Source organism: Aplysia californica, unplaced genomic scaffold (assembly GCF_000002075.1).
Source record: "Aplysia californica isolate F4 #8 unplaced genomic scaffold, AplCal3.0 scaffold01439, whole genome shotgun sequence".
In the NCBI taxonomy this organism is placed as follows: domain Eukaryota; kingdom Metazoa; phylum Mollusca; class Gastropoda; order Aplysiida; family Aplysiidae; genus Aplysia; species Aplysia californica.
This window is the reverse complement of record NW_004798709.1, coordinates 58,571-62,329: the sequence shown is the minus strand read 5'-3', so window position 1 is coordinate 62,329 and position 3,759 is coordinate 58,571. Positions and strand designations below refer to the sequence as shown.

At 42.2% G+C, this 3,759-nt stretch overlaps 1 protein-coding gene across 1 annotated transcript in view; it reads right to left on the bottom strand.

Moving 5' to 3' along the window:
- LOC101863954 (dynamin-1) overlaps positions 1-3,759 on the bottom strand; it is a gene marked incomplete at its 3' end in the record, with an annotated part of 29,215 nt that overhangs the window by 23,728 nt on the left and 1,728 nt on the right. Inside the window, 4 exon segments of the mRNA XM_013090720.2 lie at positions 15-113; positions 906-1,109; positions 1,552-1,701; positions 3,048-3,121. Of these exon segments, the coding sequence (XP_012946174.1) occupies positions 15-113; positions 906-1,109; positions 1,552-1,701; positions 3,048-3,121 (527 nt within the window).

Genomic DNA, 3,759 nt, shown 5'->3' with positions numbered 1-3,759 from the left:
CAGGTTCCCCTCACCTCTCCGCAGAGGCAGCAGTCTGTTCTCCAAGATGTCCCGTGCATCGGTCCCGTCGTCCATCAGGTCAAGCTTGGTGATCACGCCGATCGTCCTCAGGCCTGGCGGAACAACAACAGTGACCCATGTGTTTAGTAGTTTTTTAGTTTTAGTAACAGTTTTACGGCACTTGCAACTCAATAAGGTCATATAAGTGCCGAAGATTAGAGGTGTTACAAGAGAGTAACAAACACAAAAAAGAAGGAGGAGAGATCAGGACAATAGATGTTTGATAGGAAAGAAGGAGCAAACCACACCAGAGCACCCGCCAACCACCCACAACCCATGTGTGAACCACACACCCCCACAGATTTCTGCATCACTTTTCCAGATTCAGTGAGTTTTTTTACAGCACTTACAGCACAATTAGGCTCATATAAGTGCCCAAGATTACAAGTGCTACTTGGGAGTAACAAACACAAAAAAAGGAGAGACAAAGATGATAAATGTAAGACTGGAAAGAAAGAGCAAACAACACCAGGGCACCCACCAACCACCCACCTAGCCAGTGTAACAGCAGCTGAACAAATACTGCAAACATAGCATAATCTCTGACTGTCTAGAATTAAATTCTTGGTATTCTCAACACAATTCGTCACTGTGAAGGTTCACAGATTTTCTACGTACTTTAAGAACTTTACTGATAGTGTCAACCTGTGCTGGGGGTGAAGCTAGGACATAACCCCACACAACAAGAGGCAGAGACACTGGGCATTTGTCTGTCCTCGTCTCCCACATGGAAACAGCCGGTCACAGCAAAGACAAGCAAACACTCAAACATCCAACAACCACCAACAACTCATTTGACCAACACAAAACTTTCTCACAAAAATCATCAAACAGAAATAGCGTACCTTGTGGGTCCACTTCTTTAGCAATCTTCAGGGCGTCGGAGTTGGCCAGATCGGCGTTGGCGGGCGTGACGGCCAGGATGAGACACGACTCCTTCTGGATAAACTCCATGAGCATAGAGCGGATCTGGATCTCAATGTCGTGGGGCTGGTCCCCGACCGCCACCTTGGTCATGCCGGGCAAGTCAATCAAGGTCAGATTGAGAACTGCCGACACAAATAACCATCAAGGTCAGATTGAGAACTGCCGACACAATAATCAAGGTCAGATTGAGAACTGCCGACACAATAATCAAGGTCAGATTGAGAACTGCCGACACAAATAACCATCAAGGTCACTTTTTAGTTCTGGTAAGTGTTTTATGGCACTTGCAACACAATAAGGTCATATAAGAGCCGAAGATTAGAGGTGTTACAAGAGAGTAACAAACACAAAAAAGGAGGAGAGATAAAGATGACAGATGATTGATAGGAAAGAAGAAGCAAACCACACCAGAGCACCCGCCAACCATCCACAATCAAGGTCTCATTGAGAACTGCCAATACAAACAACAAAATCAGGACATTCTGGAAATGTTCAGCGAAGAACAATCTGGAAACGTTCAGTGAGGAACAATCTGGAAACATTGAGCGAGGAGCGAGAACTCACCTTGAGGGGAATACACCCGCAGGTTGATGGGGATGTTGGAGATGCCTTTGTTGCTTCCTGTTGCTCGGTCGGTTTCATCTTCGATTTCTTTCCTAACCAAGCTGAAATCGGTGAACTTTTTGCCCTTTGTGTGCACAAATTCCGCATATTCTGAGGAAAACAAAACAAAAACAGAGTTGATCCATTATTGTTTTGTAACATTCTGTGTTACTGGACAACTGACTCTAACAGGATCGCACTTCACAGACTATCTACTAGGCAAATAACAAATGAAATGAAGATTGAAATTTTTAAAAACTAATTTAAAGCTGCCTAACACAATCAATATTTAAAGCTACCTAACACAATCAATCCTGCCTCAAGTATTGTCTGAATTTACCAGGAAATTAATCAGGACGACCAGTGTTCTGTTTATCTTCTTTTGTCATACTCAACAACACACAAACACACAGAGCATCGACAAAGTGTAGACACAGGCACATACACATACCTCATTGCCCACAGCTCCACACTTCCCGTACAGAGCGAGAGAGAGAGAGCGAGAGAGAGAGAGACACACACAGAGAGAGCGAGAGAGAGAGAGAGTGTTTCTACGGCCAGAGTGCTGAGTCAGTCCATGATCAGACAACTTCTGTCATTTGGCATTTGGTGGCCATACTTTTGTTGAAAACTTCTTTCTGCATCACAGGAACCTACATTTGCAGTTCAAACCAATTCTTAATCTTTCATTTCCCTTTCAAAAATAAAAAAACATGGGCTCTTTAGATCTGGGTGTTGATTTTTTTCCTTGTGTTACAAAACGCATAACTGACTACTTCCCTCGGTAGATGGTGGTGGCAAAAGGAAAAGTGAAAAGGTAAGCCACACAGCACTTCTCACCGTACAAAGACTTCAAAGCCACGGTAGACTCCAGTGGTCCACAGAATTTGCTGGACACCAGTCACCAATAGTATAGTCAGAGAGTGAGTCGAGCGCTAATCCTCAAGGTGAAACGCTCACACATGAGAAATTGGTTTTTCTCCCTACATAAAAGCAACAAAACTAGCAGCACGACAAGCAAGTGCGTTTACATGACAGTATCCATCAGAACAATTGCACACTGTGCTTGTTACAACTGTTTTACCAACATACCCTTTGTAGAGATTTTCATTCCTATACCAGAGAAACAGGTCCATTTATTCAGGTGCAAACAGTTCAGCCCCGCACAATAGAGAGGCACTTGGGACAAAATATCTGAGGCCACGAGATGTTGACTAACGTTTTTGTTCACTGCTTTACAAAGTTCAGTAACGGTAACATGTCACGTCCTTCTGTTTGCCAACTGTTGGAGAACCAACTTGATCGAAACGTTTGAGTTCTTTGTGAATTGTTCCAAACCAATTTAAGTAAACTTCTTTGTTCTTCATCCTACTTCCTTTGTGGGATTTCGAAGGAATGAAATATCCTGTCGATTTACTATGTATGATATAATAGAATACAGGAAGTAAAGCCCTCACCAGTTTTACTGTTAATCAGCTGTAACACAAGAGGTCTCCTTGTCACAATTCCAGACCCTCGAGGCAGAAAGTCCCTGTGGAAGAAAACACAACAAATCATCCATTACACTGCCACAACAGTTAAAAAAGTAACATCTTTGTGTAAAGGTCTTCATTTAAAAATTGATTCTCGTATATATTATATTATACTAAAACTGATATCAAAATCATTACTGAATCATCAACGAATGAGAAACAGTCCTATTTTGAAAATAATAAATAATAAATAGCATTTGCATATAGCGCATATCCCCGCTCAACAGCAGGCTCTATATGCGCTTTACATTCTAATATCAACAGATTAGTGTCTGTTTACGTTTCCTTTCCTTTGAATAGGATAGATAGGAGGAGTTCCCCAACAACTTTCTTCCAAAGTTACATTAAATTAATTTGCTCATGATAGGTTATACAGACAGAAAATATCAAGGACATTTAATGGACAATAGAAGAACGCGATTCACGCAAGTTAACTTTTCAGACCTTGCTTGCTGTGATTCCTATTTCTCGTCATGTCATAATACTGGGTATCTCCAGATATTATAAGTATTTCTAGTGGAAAAGGCTATTCTCACCCGGGGTGAGACGGGGTGAGAATAGAAATACGATCGACCTCTCACCCCGGGTGAGACTTGCCATCGTAGGCTATTCTCACCCGGTGTGAAACAAGACCTGT